This window comes from Sitophilus oryzae, unplaced genomic scaffold (assembly GCF_002938485.1).
Source record: "Sitophilus oryzae breed Bouriz unplaced genomic scaffold, Soryzae_2.0 scaffold_1356_pilon_pilon, whole genome shotgun sequence".
Taxonomy (NCBI): Eukaryota; Metazoa; Arthropoda; class Insecta; order Coleoptera; family Curculionidae; genus Sitophilus; species Sitophilus oryzae.
In genome coordinates, this window is record NW_022146011.1 from 1,375,585 (window position 1) to 1,391,807 (window position 16,223).

The following is a 16,223-nucleotide window of genomic DNA, read 5'->3' on the forward strand; positions in this document are numbered from 1 at the left end:
GCCATTTAAAAATCAAAAGTTGTAGTCATTTCCAATGAAACAGGAAGTGACCAAAAACAATTGAATACGTCAATCAATCCTAATTTATGTCACATACTAACATACCAAATCTCATTTTTATATCTGAAGAAAATAAAAAAATTATAGGGGTAAGCCACTTTTGAGACGCACCCGGTATACAGTGTGTCTCAGATTTTAATCGGGAAAATTTAATAGACGATAGAACTTGCAAAAATAAAACAAAAAGTTCATATCAACTTGTAAGATTTAAAGCTTCCTTTTCGAGATACAGGGTGTTAAAGTTACTGAAAAAAGAAAAAAAATTTAAGATATTTGAAAAACTATTTAATCGATTTTGATATAACTTGACCCGTTTATAATACTTACTATGGGACTTAATTTGATGTAATTAGATTTAAGTTTAATGGCCAGGGGCGGCGGTGGGGCATCACTGTTAAATTATTTTAAAGGAAAAAATAGGCACGCCACTGCTTTTTTAGAAGTTTAATATTATTTTTGGATTTAGTAATTAAAAATATAATTTTTTTGTCTCCTGACTTTTTTGTCTATCTTGCTTACTTCTTGCGAAAAAAATTAAATTCTAATTGGTAATTAATATTATAATTGGGATTCTAATGGTACCCTGTATCTCGAAAAGGAACCTTTAAATCTTACAAGTTTATATGAACTTTTTGTTTTATTTTTGCAAGTTCTATCGTCTATTAAATTTTCCCGATTAAAATCTGAGACACACTGTATATAAATCTCGAAGAGGAATCGAGCAAAATATCAAATTTGCTATATTTTTGGAGAGGTAATTTTAAGTTCTTTTCAATGAATTAAAAATATACAGGGTGTCACATATAAAAAATCAAATTTTCTGTTGGTAACTCTTAAATTATTAATTTTAAAAATATTATACTTAAACCATTAAAAAACAAATCATGAAAAAAAAAATAACCATCTATGTAAAAATGTGCTTTGGAAATGTTTTCATAAAAATACAAACTTTTCCATAGCAAAAAAGGTACAACGATTTGTTAAAAATGCACATTTTTGAAAAACACCCCGTAACTCCGAAACGGTAACAGATATCGATGTGCGGTTTTCACTATCATGTTTTTAATAAAAATTGGGCTCCAGACACCGATATCAGTTTTCGTCTATCTCCTATAGAAAAGGGTATTTACCTGTAAAAGTGTCCAATTTGGTCCACCCTGTACATTTTTTATTCGAGTTTCATAAAAAAAGTGACTACGGAGAAAAACGTATGGCCTAAAAATAGCGGTAAACAATAATAAACTTTTGAAATTATAGTTTAAACAGATAAACCGCCAATTTTTTCATGGAATTTAAGTTTTCATGGTCGGCTCAGTATACAGGCCAGTTATTTTTGTATTTTATTACAAAATTTAAGAGCCAATAATGAGAATTCATTCAAAAATCTTACTTAAGTTTATAAAGGATGGATAAATATGGATTTCGAAAAAAAGGTACCTACTACCCTTGTTTATATAAAATTCATATACAAGGCTACTACTCTGACTTCTGTTAAAATAAACATTATTTTCAAGAATATTTTTCAAATTTGTTGTATAACAAAACAGTGAACATGACTCACTGAAGAACTTGACTGGACCCTCACCCAGTTTTGACTCTATAGAGTCTTTTCAGAACATGACTACTTATAAGCAGAGTTGTTAAACTACACGTAGTAATTAATAAACTACATTTACTACATGTCACAAGTAGTTTTTTAAATGTGTAGTTTATGTAACTAATGTAGTTTTTTTAAATAACAGTGAAAACATAACCTAAAAGCTTTGTTTATTGATCAATTTAAAGAAATAAAAAATCTATATTTTGTGAATTTGTTCCTTATTATGTGATATTTTTGATACTTAGTAGTTAAAAATGGTTGGAAGACATCGATGTCTCCATACCTTCTGGGAAGAGGGGAATTATGAAGTTGTGCCTTTAGATGTAAAAAATCATATATTCTCCTGGAGAATGTCTATGGAGAATTTCTCCATAAGAATTTATAGTTTATTTTGTGTTCAATGTTACTTTGTATTTCATAGAAAATACAGTTTTTTTGAAAAAAAAATTGTCTTTTTTTCTGATGTTGTTTAACTTATACAAATATAATATAACTTCATACTTCCATGATAAGAATTTGGCTTGATTTTTGTTTAAAGTCTAAATTGTTTATGTTTTACTATATTTTTGTAGGTACTTTTTAACGTAGTTTTTGTGTAATTTTTGAAGGTAGTTTTTAAAATGTAGTTAATACAAAAAAATACGCGTAGTTTTTGCTTCATAAACTACTTAACAACCCTGCTTATAAGTAGCACAGTATCAGCCTGATATAATTAGTGGCAGCACTCAATAAATAATTTCAGTGGAGCCCGGCTTTGTGAGGTATCACTATCACAAGAACAATTTAACAGATGCCTTAAAAAAATAATTTCATCTTATTTTATGTGATACAGTTGAGGGTTGGAACCTTTGGTGTTACACAGCAAAATAAAAACACTCTATCACCACAATACACCAAAACACTTTTACTTTTACACTGGACACGCGTTTCGCTAACCATGTTAGCATCATCAGCAGATGATTATAAACTAAAGTACAATCTACAAGTTGAGCGTTTATATACTCGCCCAGTGGGCACCGAGTGGGCGTGGCAAAATCTAGCCAACCGAGTCAAAACCCACTGAGCGTAACAGTTAGATTTCCGCCACTAGAGTAGTAGGAACAAAGAACTTGAAGGAAATGGACCGTTGTCTCTGTTCATACTATCTTTACATTTATTAATTCTGATGCTTTCATATGCATCTAATTGTCTGTAATTTGAAACTTGTTTAATTAATTTTAAATTATTAAGATCTATACAATGTTCTTTATCAACAATATGTTCGGCAACGCAAGATTTATCCGGTCTACCACATCTTATCTGAGCTAAATGTTCTTTAAATCTAGTTAATATTGATCTTCTAGTTTGCCCAACATATTTCTGATTACAATCTTTACAAGAAATTTCATAAATAGCCGACCTTTCCAGTGGAGGTGTTTTATCTTTTGGATTACCTAATAATTGTTGTAATTTATTATTAGCACTATACACAAGTTTATAATTGACATTCTTAAAAATTCCTTTTAGACCACGGGATAACTCTCTATCAAACGGTATCGAAAAATATTTAGACGTATCTTTCTCCACTTGAAAAGTCGAATTTTCAGAAATCATTAACCTATACCTACGTTTTCTAATTAATTTATCAACTAGTAAAGGAGAATATCCATTACACTCAGCTACATTCCTAATGTAATCTCTTTCTATTTCATATCTTTCGTTGGAAAGTGGGAAACTAAGTAACCTATGAACTAAGAAATTTAAACTAGCCATTTTATGTTCAACACTATGATGTGATTCATTAGGAATATATCTGCGTGTGGTCGTATTTTTCCTATAGATATCAAATGCCAGGCAATTATTAGTATTTCTAATAACTAATACATCTAGAAATGGTAATCTGTCGTTGTTCTCAATTTCATGCGTAAATTTAATGGAAGGAAAACGATTATTTAACTTAGAAATAAAATTATCTATAGTGTCTGAATGTGTGTCAAAAACAGCAAAAATATCATCCACATACCTAAACCATACTCTTGGAAAATACTCAAACTGATTCTTAGCCTCCACTTCAAACCTGCTCATGAATAAATTAGCCAAAAATGGAGACAATGGATTACCCATCGCTGTACCTTCCCGCTGTTCAAAAAAGTTGTTATTAAATTGAAAACAATTTTGTTTCATACATAACGATGTAAGCTCAATATATTCAGTCACAGTTTTGTTGTCGAGACCATTTGCCATTGAATTTTTAAGAATGTCAATTATTAATTTTTGTATAGTGCTAATAATAAATTACAACAATTATTAGGTAATTCAAAGGATAAAACACCTCCACTGGAAAGGTCGGGTATTTATGAAATTTCTTGTAAAGATTGTAATCCGAAATATGTTGGGCAAACTAGAAGATCAATATTAACTAGATTTAAAGAACATTTAGCTCAGATAAGATATGGTAGACCGGATAAATCTTGCGTTGCCGAACATATTGTTGATAAAGAACATTGTATAGATCTTAATAATTTAAAATTAATTAAACAAGTTTCAAATTACAGGCAATTAGATGCATATGAAAGCATCAGAATTAATAAATGTAAAGATAGTATGAACAGAGACAACGGTCCAATTCCTTCAAGTTCTTTGTTCCTACTACTCTAGTGGCGGAAATCTAACTGTTACGCTCAGTGGGTTTTGACTCGGTTGGCTAGATTTTGCCACGCCCACTCGGTGCCCACTGGGCGAGTATATAAACACTCAACTTGTAGATTGTACTTTAGTTTATAATCATCTGCTGATGATGCTAACATGGTTAGCGAAACGCGCGTCCAGTGTAAAAGTAAAAGTGTTTTGGTGTATTGTGGTGATTTAGTGTTTTTATTTTGATGTGATACACTCTGAAAGTAAAACACCAATATAGATATAGAAAACTCAAAAGTTTTTTACAATAATGATAATCCATATAGAACTAAGCTGTTTTTTGTATAAGTAATTTTTAAGAATGTATATCAAAAAATGCACAGGATTAAAGAAACAATTAACAGAAATTGTACCCAAATCGTATTTTTTAGGAAGAACGAAACAATGTGTAAAAAAATTTCAAAACTTTTGATATGGTTACTATCACTATCTAATAACTTATTCTACAGGGTGTCCCACTTAAGATGGATACAGGGTAAGAAATGCGATACCTCATAGACGTACGTTTTAATGGCGTTTGATATTTTTCGAGTCAAGAGTAAACTACCCTTAGGACAGTTTTTATTTCAAATCTGATAAATTATATTGAATCCTCCTTACCTAAGATACTTAAGTTCTAATTTTTATAATATTGATACAGGGTGTGTCATTAAAATAAGACATTTTTATTTTTATTGTTTTTTTTTAAGTACTTACGACGCCACTGGATAAACAACTGGTTTATTATCAGTAACCAATTATATCCAATTATGGTGGTTTGGTCGAAAATGTTGACTTTTAGTTCGTTATAGTTTTATAAATCTTTGTTTAGAGCATATTTTTCAAAGTTAATAGTGATTGTTTTAAATATTTAACTATTTATTTTTATAAAATATTCCTCAATAAAAGGATTAAAAATCATATTTCAGATTCCACTGAACTGGATTTTTAAATTATTTTGTAACTCATTTTATTCATTTGTATTAGCAAACTTAAAAAACAATTTTTTTAAAGTAAACAAAATAAATTGAAAATATTTAGTTTTTTTGTATCGTATCTTAATTATTATGGAAGCTGAACCAAATCAACTCGAAATCTGAAAACTTAAATTGATTATTAATTGATAATTGGTTATAATCGGTTACTGATAATAAACCAGTTGTTTATCCAGTGGCGTTGTAAGTACTTCAAAAAATAATAATAAAAATAAAAATGTCTGATTTTAATAACACACCCTGTATCAATATTTATCAAAAATAGAACTTAAGTATCTTGGGTAAGAAGGATTCAATATAATTTATCAGATTTGAAATAAATACTGTCCTAAGGGTAGTTTACTCTTGACTCGAAAAATATCAAACCCCATTAAAACGTACGTCTATGAGGTATCGCATTTCTTACCCTGGCCAAAATGTACGTCTTATAGCCATACAGCCTCCTGCCAAAAATGAAAAAGATCGCTCAACAAACAACCAAGATATTGGCTTGTATCCATCTTAAGTGGGACACCCTGTATATTTCTAGATATAAATATATTTGTTTGAATTATCAAGTTCCTAGAGTGTCATAGTAGATTAAACTTAGTTAATAATATTTACCACACATATTTAACAATGGACTTATAACCAGTCCTTAAGATAAAGAAAAATAATATACAGGGTGGTCCGAACTGTATTCCGGAAACTGCGGCAGCATATTCTGCAGATAAAAACAAGTAAGAAAGTTCGTATAAATGCATGCCCTACAATGCTTAGTTTCGGAAATACAGGGTGTAGAAGTTTCGTTTTTATTTCGATTTTTTCAAGATAATTTCTGAAGCAACGTGAATATTTGGATGAAAATTGGTGTCTGTAAAAAATCATGCTTCAGAAATTATTAGGAAAAAATCGAAGTAAAAATGAAACTTCTACACCCTGTATCTCCGAAACTAAGCATTTTAGGACATACATTTATACGAACTTTTTTGCTTATTTTCTTCTGCAGAATATGCTGCCCAAGTCTCCGGAATACAGGTCGGATCATCCTGTAGATTCAAACAAAAAAATTAGAATAAACAAAATTTACTTTCAGTTTTTGTTTATAACAAAGAGAGAATTTAAGAATATGGGCCACTTATGCACCAAACTTTTTGACATAAATTAACATTGTATAGATTAGATTTTTATACAAATGGACAATAAGAAAAATGACGTCATTATATACAAAAGCGCACACACACATACAAAAAAGAAGTTTGGAGAATGTCCACCTTTTTGTTCAATGTAATTCAAAAAGTGTGTAATAAAATTAAATACTTGTAAATTTTGTGTGCTTTATTTTTTCCCAGCCTGACTATATACAGGGTGGTCCAAATTGCAATCGGTAAACTTCAGCAAGAGAATTTTTCTGAGATACCATGATATTAAGTGCCAATAATAATATTCAGTTAAATTTTTAGTTATCTGAAATTCTGAGTATTCTCTTTACTGTTAAAACCGAGTGTATGGGGGTCGTAAGGGAAATTAAATTTATTGAAAAAAGTAGCAAAAAACATTCCCAAGTTTATAGCTCCTAGCATTTACGGGGTGAATTGCAAGCGTCGTCTCTCCGACTAGACGAATCTTAACAATCCCCCCCGTAAACGAAGGTACCTGAGAATGCGGAATTTCGTGGTAGAATTGACCGGCGCCTCGTCATCATTAGACTACCTTGACAGACATCGTACGACTGCAGACAATTCTCTAACAACAACTCAAGAGGGCTAAATTATGGGCTGGCCAGTTCCCATAACGTCGCATTCCTCAAGCGCCAGAAAGTTAGGATTAGAGTCTACATCGCACGCCGCGTCTGCGAATCCCAAATGATTGTCTTTTGTTTTTTATATAAGTACTTATTTTATGTCGGGATTGAGCGGTGAGATATTAAGGCATTGATTGTTCCAAAGGTGTATTACTGGTTGCTTAGATTTCACAAATGATTTTTTCGATTAATTTGCTAAACAAAGTTAAATTATTGCTTCCGTATACTTCAAAGAGAAGGTAAATTAAGGATACGATTATTTTATGCAGTTAATAACGTATTTTACACTAGATTTATTATTTTTTGGATATTTTAGAAAATTAATCAACTGACATTTCAACTTTTAATAACTGACAGTTGGCGGGCAATCGAATATTATTCAAGAATAATAAAACGAATAAAATATACCCATTATAATACAGCTAAATTGGTAATACCGCTAAATTTTAACTATATATTTTCTTTTCAGTGTTCAGCTTCAAATAATATTAAAACAAAACAAGAAGTAAGTGCTACTTCTGAGGGGGTTACGAATATCCTGCAGAAGGCCTAAAAATGACCAGATACTTGTCTCTGGATTGAAGATAATCGACCAGAATTATATACTACCTAATTCAAGATCTATGTGGAATGATTAATTGAAAACAATACAGATATTCATAGTAATGTGATTAAATGCTTGCCTAGTTTGTAAGATATCATTGAGCTGGAAGGACTGGTGCAAAACCACTGTCTGTAGGGCAAAACCAAAAGTTTGATCAATAATAACAGTGATTTAAGTTGTTAAAAAAAACACAAGGCATTAACTCATCAGAAAATAACAGGTATTCAAATAAAGATTATTAATATTCATTAAGACACTAATAAAAAATTGACATAAATATCCCCTCTACTGTTTATATTCTCAAATATTGTCAGTTTTTAGGCTACAAGTTAGATTATTTCAATTTTATACCTGCTGACCTCTTATAAAATAAATAATACAACAATAATCCTTCAAAACTTTTTACTTTCATTAAAGTCAGCCTTAACATTATACGAAATAGGTAGGTATTAATTTTTTTACATACACATGCATACAACTTTTGGAATAGACATATGTTAGTGCAAAGTGTTCTTTTATATTCCGTTAAAATAATAACTTTAAACTTTCAACTTTTGTTTCTTCTTCAAAACGAGGAAATCCTGGAAAACCTATCACAGCAAATAAATAGAGTAACACTAGTTGGGCTTAAGTATTACTAATCGTACTCGTGACTACTTTCGCTCTGCCCTAATAAAGCATCTTTTTCCTCCTCCGTTACTTCCATGATGGTCTGATGGAGTGGTACCTTGACGTGACGCGAATTCACTCGTTTTAAACCTTCAGTCGCTCCGGATTCTGTCAAACTAAATATATATTTATGTTAATAAATGTTATTATTAACTATTATTACTTAATAGTATTTAATAAATAATATATTAGTATTTAATAAATAATTTTTTTTAAAGCCGTGTCTTTATCTACAAAATATATTTGATTTTTTTAAGATTCTATTATGTTTACAGTGTACTTTTTGTAACTTTTCTTAGAGAAAATCATTTTGCGACATCTGTAGAAGAACAAACGTTCAAACGTCACAAAGTATTAATTTTTACGACGTGATTGACAATTTAAAAAAGTCATTTTAACGCCTAAGCATAAAAGTATGAAAATATACCGTATGATCGAATAAAAACGGCGTCAGCGATGATTATGAAATCACAATCGATGACATTTCTCATATAAAATGACAGCGATCTTCATTTCATATCCATCGCTGACGACGTTTTTATTTGATCATACGGTATTATTACAGTGACATTAAGTGTCAAATTCATCGAGCGTTACCATAGTTTCTCGATATACGGGGTGTTCCTTAATGACATGCTAATATTTAAGGAGGTGATTCTTGAACCTATTCTAAGAAAAAACTTCATATGAATATATGTCCTAAACATCTTAACTTTTCAGATACAGGGTTTGGTAAAATTTTCTAGTTTTTTTTTGAAAATATCTGATAATTTTTATTTTAAAAGAAGTCACTGGTGTACCACTTTTTTCTCCAAAAATATTCAGTGTAAAACACGTATGAACGGCACTGGTTGAACTAAATAAAATTCTTTGTCCACCAAAAAAGGTATTTTGATACATAAAAGACGTGTATCAAGTTTCATTATGATATCTATGATAAAATCAGAGTTATTACGCAAACAGTTTTTTTTTAGAAAACACCCTGTATCTCAGAAATTAAGATGTTTGGACATACATGCATATGAAGTTTTTCTCTTAGAAAAGGACTAAGAATCACCACCCCCTTAAATATTAGAATCATTAAGGAACACCCGGTATAATTACAAGGTATTATTTTTAAATCTTTTTATATTATTTGGAACGTTTAAAATTGTTTACAAAATTATTTGTGACGTTTGAAAAAAATAGCATGTTCTATTCGGAGCAAAAATTACTTTTGCCTGTTATGTCGTCAAACGTACAGCCTCGGCACAAAAAGTATCATTTTTACTTATTTTTTTATAAAATAAAATGGGGAAAACTTACTTATCATGTTTAAAATTTACATGGGATTTCCCATGTTGAGGTTAGCAATGCAACACACTGTATGTATCACATGATCGGGAAAAAAACGACGTCAAACACGGCTGGGGAGTGACGATAGATGATAATTTTGGCGAGGTCAATCTCTAGATGCAATTTACGAAAAATTGACATAAAACTTGTCAAAAATTAGCACAAATTATAGAAAGATTAAATAAAAAATTGGTCAAGTGCAAGTCGAACTCGCGCACAAAGGGTTCCGTACCATTCATTATCTATACAACATTAGACATTATAAAAAAATATATAGTGAATATATAATATAAGTAATGTATAATATAAGTAATGTATAATATAAGAATATAAAAAAACGAAGAAACGCGTTCCTAAAAATTGTATTAATAAATAATAAATATGTAAAAAGTAAAAATAACTATATAAAAATATGTAAAAATTAAAAAAAAAACGAAGCGTCAAATCGCCGCTGTCGTAGTCGTCCTGGAATGCTACGTCACGCGCTGACCAGCGCTCCACAGTGCGGCGGAGGGTTATTCTAGCGGGACAAAATCTCAAAAGCAATGTTTGGGACTTAAAATCTAAGAACGTAGCAAATGGTCTAATATATAGCAACTATATGGTTAAATTTATTTATTTATTAACAACTTAATTTATTAATAAATAAATACAAGATAAAACTATAATATTATTCGTACATGACACACAAAAACCGTATTGTAAACTATTGCCAGATACATAAAATTATGATATCAAAAAACTCTTTAGCAGTTTTTTTTTAATTAATTTGTAATCTTGTGACACCCTCTATAATTTATTTTAAAAAAATATATTTTATTTTGAAAATAATAAATAAGATAGATATTTTAATTTTAATTTTAACACTCGGTAATTGTAAATTCATATAGTAAGTATCTAAGACAATTTTTTAAACTCAGTGCCTTTTGATGGAGTTGTTTTGTTTTTATACTATCCGATTGAAATGAATCTTTTTGGGCATTCACCTGTTAAGCTTGAACTCCCTGTGACTATGACTACCTGTGTTGGTAACTATTGGTAACTCAAAAGATCTACATCATTCAATATATCGATATTTGAAAAAAAAGTGAAAGTTTGATATCTGCAGAACAAGGACACGAAGGATTTTAACAAATAATATACATACAGTAGAAAAGTACATACCTTTGGCAATCTTCAACATAATTTGGCTTTCTAATAAAATGTATAAGCATTTGTAAATATTTTGTTTTCGTATGATCTCTGCCTTGCTGAGCAGAAAACGACCAAATTTGGTTGATAAAAATGTATCGAAATACAAAGAATATTCATGCATTTTTTATCAATTGGAATGTCTACTATTTATTCTTATCAGTACACATTTTTTGGCTTATTTCTAACCAAACGCTTTTGTCCCGCTAAATTTATCTTCCAACGCACTGTGCGCTCGTCCGTCAAATGCAAAAATAACTGTCACTGTCTAAAATCTTTAGCGCCAACTTCAACTCGGTCAGTAGATGACGTAAAAAAACTGACAGTGCAGGAAGATAGGAATCGAACTATCCTTATCTCTATAGTATCCTTGGCCTCGACTAGGATTCGAACCTGCCTTATTACGGCTCAAACGTCATAGCAGCGTAAAGTCCTCACGCTTTAACCACGCGGCCACCGAGGACTTGAAAGATTCTATGTAAAATTCTTACTTGAAAGATAATGTTTAGTGAAAGTACTTTTTTATTTATAAACATTTATTTAATTCTGTTTTTAGTATTTGTTCTTATAGCGGCAACATAGATACATTATCTGTGAAAATTTCAACTGTCTAGCTATAACAACTGTCAGCTCTAGACGTCATAGAGCTTGACCTCGCCAAAATTATCATCGATCTTCATTCCCCAGCCGTCTTTGACGCCGTTTTTTTTTTTGCGATCGTATGGTAGAAAAAAAATTGTGGAAAAACTTACACTTCGTCGACATCATCTTCATCGTCGGACAGGGCGAAATAAGGGTTGTGCGACGCGGGCCTAAATTTGTAGGCGGTCAGCACGAAGAACACGTACGTGGCCATCTCCCTGAACATTTCGTGCAGCCAGCTGTACTGGAAAGGCACGATCACTTTCAACAGGTACACTATGATGCGGGTGGAGTAGATATAGCATACCACCATCATGTAGAAGTGCCGGAACAGTTTCAATTTTCGCAGATTTATGGCGGCTTTGCCGTCGGTTTCCGAAGCTTCCTAGAGAGAAAATTGAAAATAGTGTGATTTAAGTGTCGAGATTAAATTTTTAAAAGTCACTTATTATACAGGGTTATTGGAACACCCAGTATATTATTACATTTTTAGTTTCTACGATTAAAATAAAGGTAAATTTGATTAAGGATTACCGCACTTCACGTTTTTGAAACATTTACGATTTTGTGAAAATGTAGTAACGGTTTTAATGCTGCTTCGTTTCTCTGGGCGTATTTAAGTTTTTAAAACCAGATACTGTCCTGAAGTTTTTTCTATTTGCTAAATTTCGTGTTGCAATAATCAAAATAATACTACCTTATACAGCGTGTCTAAAAATTTATTTTAAATAATTACTAGCTTTAAACGGGAATAACTTGTTTAATTTAAATGGATCACCCTGTATATTTTACGTGAATCAGATGCACAATTTAATTGTCTATCAAATTGTATTGTACCATTTTTTACCTATCCCTTCAAGTTTTCGTAGAAAATGCATTTTCTTCTAATTTATACCAAATTTATTAATATCAATATACCCACAGAATATTGACATTTTCGATATTTTTTTAGAGCAACAAATGTACAAAATGTACAGGTGCTAAAAGCGATATTACTGGCCCATTTGTTTACAAAAAGAAAACTTATTTAAATCTTTGTAAAAGAGTATACCAATTAAATATACCTACTTACAGGGTCTATTTTTCATCTGGTCGGGCCCTAAGGCCCAAGCAAAAATTCGGGCCCTCTTTTCCGATAAAATTCAAAAATTATGAATATTTTACAACCTTTAACGGGCCCCCCCCAGACCACCGGGCCCAAGTAAATGTGGATTTGAATCAGAAATCAATATAATAATAAGTTATGAAAATGAACGTATCTGTTGTTATAAATCAGCATTTGTCAAAAATTGAAATAAAATGTATAAGGTACATATGTATACCACACCGTCTAATACACATATACAAAATTCATTTTTAGTATTTGGAGCAATTATTAATCAACAACAATCAATGCATGTAGTTTGAATACTGGGATCATATTAGTTTGTCCTCTTTTATAAATATTTAAACATATTTTTTTATTTTTAAATGAAATAAGCGAACTATATCGACAATATTTGTATCTGTACTCTTTGAAAAGTTGTTACATCTTTAAAAATAATCTAAAATGTTAATGTTCCCTGGGTCTATTGATAAATGAGGTCTAAATTATATAAAAAAGTGTTTTCTACGAAAACTTGAAGAGATAGGTAAAAAATGGTGTAATACAATTTGATAGACAATTAAATTTTGCATCTGATTCACGTAAAATATACAGGGTGTTCCGTTTAAATTAAACAAGTTATTGCCGTTTAATGTTAGCAATTATTTAAAATAAATTTTTAGACACCCTGTATACGATAGTATTATTTTGATTATTGCAACACAAAATTTAGGGAATAGAAAAACTTCAGTACAATATTTGGTTTTAAAAACTTAAATACGCCCAGAGAAATGAAGCATTAAAATTGTTACCTACTGTATTTTCACAAAAACGTAAATATTTAAAGAACGATAAGATTATAGTGCGGTAAACCTTAATGAAATTTACCGTTATTTTAATCGTAGAAACTAAAAATGTAATAATATACAGGGTGTTCCATTTAAAAAAATACAACTTTGATATTTTCTCTTGATTTGGGACACTCTGTACCTTCTGAAAATAAATTTAAATTGTAGCCTTAGTCCTCCAACGATACTCCGTGTCGATGAGGTGAATGAAATCCTTTATAGGGTGTACCATTTAAAAAATGCAATTTTTATTTATTTGACAGTGTGTGCCATTTTTGGTAAAACACGCTTTAAAACTTGAAACAAAAAAAAACTATAAATTCTAAATTTCTCAATGTTTTTGATAAATTATTGATTTTTAAAAAGCTCAAAAAATAAAAAAGTTAAAGAAAACCTGCTTAATATGGGACAAGATAAAAATGAGCCAACCTGTGTAATACCAAAAAAAATTATAGTAACAGACTAAATAAGCATTAGTCAAAAAATGAAGTAAAATTTATAAGGTGTTGTTTTTACCGCACTGTCTAATACACATTCAAAATTCAGGTTTTTTTTAGTATTTGGAGCAATTATTAATCAACAACAATCAATTAATGTATTAAAAAAATGTCTATACCCACATATGTGGCGAATTCATCTCTCGAAAAAAAATCCTACTATAGATACTACCACTGCAAGAAGGACAAAAGAAATTAAAAAAATTGAAAAAAGAATAGAAAAGAATAAAAAAAATAAAAATAAAATGAAAAGATTTTAAAAAAATTAAAAAAATAAAAGAAAAATTAAAATTAAAAATAAAAAATTTAAATTAAAAAAAATCATTTTTTTTGCTTCCGACGACGGAAAGACATATACTTTCCGAAACCTCCATTAACGCCAGCAGTGTTTACAAAAAATAACTATTTTATTTCGTAGATTCTCTTGCAGTGGCGAAATACCCATAGGGCTTTTTTGGAGAAATTAATGTATTATTAAAACAATTATATTGTATTATATTGTTGACTTACTTGTAAGTGTCTTATGGACCACACGACCGGGAACAGTATACAGCCGCAGCACAACAAATCCACCAATATCACCACGTTTCTCCACGTCAGATACTCCCTATCCCCCTCCTCGCTCTCCTCCAAAATGATCTGCGCGATATTCGCCAACACTTGCAGTGGAATCACCACCATAAACAACTTCTTGTCCTTAGGTGTTAAAACGTGTTTAATAAAAGTCCACCCTGTACCGACCAGCACCAAAACCACAAATAGCAGGGCTCCTTTAAGCAAATGCGCTATATAAAACAGTATAGCCCATGTGGTTAAATGAAATCCAAGTCTCTCAATGTAATGGTAGTTTACTCCATGGAAAGCCAGGGATAGGGCTTTCAAAAATACCAAAACCGCCATCATGTAGTGGATTTTAAACACTGGATGCTTGGATTGTTTGAGGAGGAACACCCAGAACATACCAGAAAGGAAGAATAGAATGGCCATCATGCAATACAAGGCTGGTAAAGGTATTTCGCCAGCGGATAAATAATTTTCTGTATTTCGTTCGATTATTTCCATTTCGAAATTGACCAAGGTTTCTAAATCAGACTTGGGACAACTGTGAAAGAACAAATTGTATAATCCCTCTGCCATTATTGATTCCACTTCAATAACAAACTAAAAAATAATAATAATAAGTCAATTAACAATGGTTCACAATGTGTACTCACTGAAGAATTATAATAGGTGTGATCGTTCGTTGTAACTGCACTCATATCCAGATAAAAGTCTTTGCAGGATGCTACTGTGGTAGATTTAGCGGTTTTACTGTTGTATACGCGAATTGTGGAGATTGTTTTATCAGTACATTCAACTTTAAGCTGCCTTTTTTTGAGATCCATCAGAAAATAAACAATGTTTGTCTCATTGGTCATTCGTTCCTGTAGAATGCAGGAATCTTGATGGGCGTTCATGTAAGGGTTTGTTTTGTCGTTAACTGTGCGGTATAAGATAAATCCAAACTAAAACACAATTAAGATCATGGAGAGAATGTATATAAACCAGAAAACTTTACCAAAGATGAGTCATTGTCTGGTATGGCATAAAAGTTTGTAAGCGTAACTTCTAGGGTACCTCCTTGGTAAAAGCCGAAAGTACTGAGATCGATGTATCTTCGTGCATCGTTCTGGAAAGATAACAAAAGTGTAAAGTCCTTGTAAACATTACCAAAACGTAATTTACCGATATTTCAAGTTTGTGAATTCTGGCAAAGCTAGTAGAGAGGATAAACACCAAAAGAGATATCACAATAAAGCTGGATAAAACCATGATTATAAAAAGTGGTATGAAATTACTATCTTCTATACGAGTTTTTATAGATCATTATATTATTTTAAAAGGAAATTTTATTTAATTTTTCGCCACTTTATCCACAAATATCAAATGTCAACAAACTTCTGTCAAATTAACACGTACACAGAATATTGTTTATCTTTAATACCACAGATTACAAATTAAGAAGACACTGTAGACTACTCCAATCATATATAAACAGGGTTGACACAAAACCAAAACATCAAGGTTAGTACAAAACCAGTGAGCTGTTTTTTTGATTTATTTATGAAAAGCACACGTTTCTTTACTTCATTGTAAAATAACTTTCCTACAGGTATAAACAACGTTTTTTTCAATGGTTTTTTACTTACCAACCCTGATTGTTAGTCAAGTAATCTTTGGTATGTAATCTAGCGGTTGATCTGTGGTTTTCTTTATTTAC

The 16,223-nt window shown here is 30.8% G+C and overlaps 1 protein-coding gene and 1 long non-coding RNA gene across 2 annotated transcripts; one reads left to right on the forward strand and one right to left on the reverse strand.

Moving 5' to 3' along the window:
• The first annotated feature begins 7,213 nt into the window (after positions 1 to 7,213).
• LOC115875250 lies at positions 7,214 to 8,300 on the forward strand. Its single transcript, XR_004048986.1, has 2 exons — positions 7,214 to 7,332; positions 7,563 to 8,300. It is a non-coding gene; the product is annotated as an uncharacterized LOC115875250 (long non-coding RNA).
• Positions 8,086 to 15,926, reverse strand: LOC115875249 (protein GPR107). Its single transcript, XM_030890670.1, has 6 exons — positions 15,689 to 15,926; positions 15,522 to 15,632; positions 15,178 to 15,468; positions 14,474 to 15,124; positions 11,645 to 11,919; positions 8,086 to 8,482 (listed from the first exon to the last, which is right to left on the reverse strand). Exons 1-6 carry the CDS (start codon positions 15,773 to 15,775, stop codon positions 8,335 to 8,337), a joined length of 1,563 nt encoding a protein of 520 aa, XP_030746530.1. The 5' UTR covers positions 15,776 to 15,926; the 3' UTR covers positions 8,086 to 8,334.
• Positions 15,927 to 16,223: the final 297 nt, after the last annotated feature.

What these genes read in the sequence shown, in the direction of transcription:
- LOC115875249 (XM_030890670.1), bottom strand. Translation starts at nt 15,775, where the DNA reads ATGGTTTTATCCAGCTTTATTGTGATATCTCTTTTGGTGTTTATCCTC. An exon ending in TTCACAAACTTGAAATATCG is followed by an intron (nt 15,633 to 15,688) that starts GTAAATTACGTT and finishes TTATCTTTCCAG; the next exon opens with AACGATGCACGAAGATACAT. An exon ending in ACACCTATTATAATTCTTCA is followed by an intron (nt 15,125 to 15,177) that starts GTGAGTACACAT and finishes ATTATTTTTTAG; the next exon opens with TTTGTTATTGAAGTGGAATC.